This window comes from Bactrocera latifrons, unplaced genomic scaffold (assembly GCF_001853355.1).
Source record: "Bactrocera latifrons isolate USDA-ARS-PBARC rearing strain unplaced genomic scaffold, ASM185335v1 scaffold_125, whole genome shotgun sequence".
In the NCBI taxonomy this organism is placed as follows: domain Eukaryota; kingdom Metazoa; phylum Arthropoda; class Insecta; order Diptera; family Tephritidae; genus Bactrocera; species Bactrocera latifrons.
Window position 1 is genome coordinate 138,593 of NW_017534686.1, and position 1,455 is coordinate 140,047.

At 41.7% G+C, this 1,455-nt stretch overlaps 1 protein-coding gene across 1 annotated transcript in view; it reads left to right on the plus strand.

The window, feature by feature from the left end:
• The first annotated feature begins 307 nt into the window (after positions 1 to 307).
• Positions 308 to 1,455, plus strand: part of LOC108978661 (zinc metalloproteinase nas-4) — a 2,589-nt gene continuing 1,441 nt past the window's right edge. The window contains exon 1 of the mRNA XM_018949047.1: positions 308 to 1,086. Within this exon, the coding sequence (XP_018804592.1) occupies positions 310 to 1,086 (777 nt within the window). The 5' untranslated portion in view covers positions 308 to 309. The remainder of the gene's footprint in view (positions 1,087 to 1,455) is intronic.

The window sequence follows — 1,455 nt, forward strand, 5'->3', positions numbered from 1 at the left end:
CATCACATGAATTATCGCATTATACCTTTTAGAACTCAACTTTTCGAAAGTGTATGGCAATGCATAAATTCTTCCTGCTTATAATTCCAATGCTATATWGTAGATTATATTTAGAGTAATTYCCATGTTAATAAGGTGGTTTAATGTTCCTGAAAATTTATGATTATAACGGTTCTTCGCTAAAGGCCACAGTGAGTCACTAAAAAGGTCGCGCCATTCTTATCAACCGCTCGTTGACTTCCGCCAGTATAAAAGCTCAAGCCAGCAAGCAAAATGTTAGTTAAGCTTTCGATCAGCTCTTCCGCAGTCATGTTTATATTTTACGTAGTTGCGCTTTTAACTTTTTCCATTACGCACCTACAAGGTACACCGGTTCAAAATGTCACCACCGCATTTATCGAGAAGCAGGGTCTAATTGATCTGACACATTTCGGTGAACGCATATACGGCCACCCCGATAAGGCGGCTGGTGAACAGCTCTCCAATCTCGAAGCGCACGAAATGCTGAATCCAGAGGAACTCGGTCCCTATCTAGAGGGCGATTTGCTCATACCGCATGGCAAAAAACTCATATACCGCAATGGTCTTGCAACATATAGTGCACGTTGGCCGAGAGGCATTGTACCCTATGAGATAAAGGGGCGTTTCAGTGAGCAAGAATTGGCGATGATAGACAATGCCTTTGAGGAGTATCACAACAAAACGTGCATACGCTTCAAACCACGCTCCAATGAGCGCGATTATGTTGTAATCACAGGCAATAACACCGGCTGTTGGGGAAGTGTGGGTAGGTTGGGTGGCAAACAGGTTGTGAATTTACAGCCTGTTGCTTGCTTTCGTAAACCCGGCACATCGATGCACGAACTGATGCATGCACTCGGCTTCGTACATGAGCACAATCGACACGAACGCGATAGCTATATACGGGTGCTGCGTCAGAATGTTAAGAATGGGATGTTGGTCAATTTTGATAAGGCTTCTCCATCGGCGTTAAACAGTTTCGGTGTACCATATGATTATGCAAGTGTGATGCATTACTCGAAGAGAAGTTTCTCGAAGAATGGCCAGCCAACTATTGAGATATTGGTAAGTTGACTTAATTTTGTTCAGAAAATAAGGTTCTTGCGGAGTTTTGAGCAACTGATATCGTTCTATATACATAATTTTATTTAGATATAGACTTAAAGTGTGCAGGRATTATTGAGCGTGGTGCTTAGATTGGGTTGTATTATTCCCCTCTTTCGGAAGGCCGTTGGTTGACGTTTTTAAACCACAAAAATAACGCTTGTAAAGTGATAAGTCAACTATACAAATCACAGTCTCCGGTATTTGTTACTTTCTTGCCTGTTAAGGTGAAAAGAACGACTTTCTTAAGTTCGTCATGTATATATTGGGTTCAGGATATGCTTTTCCATATCGAGATGCCACAAAGAATAAGTGCCGATGCATCAAAAC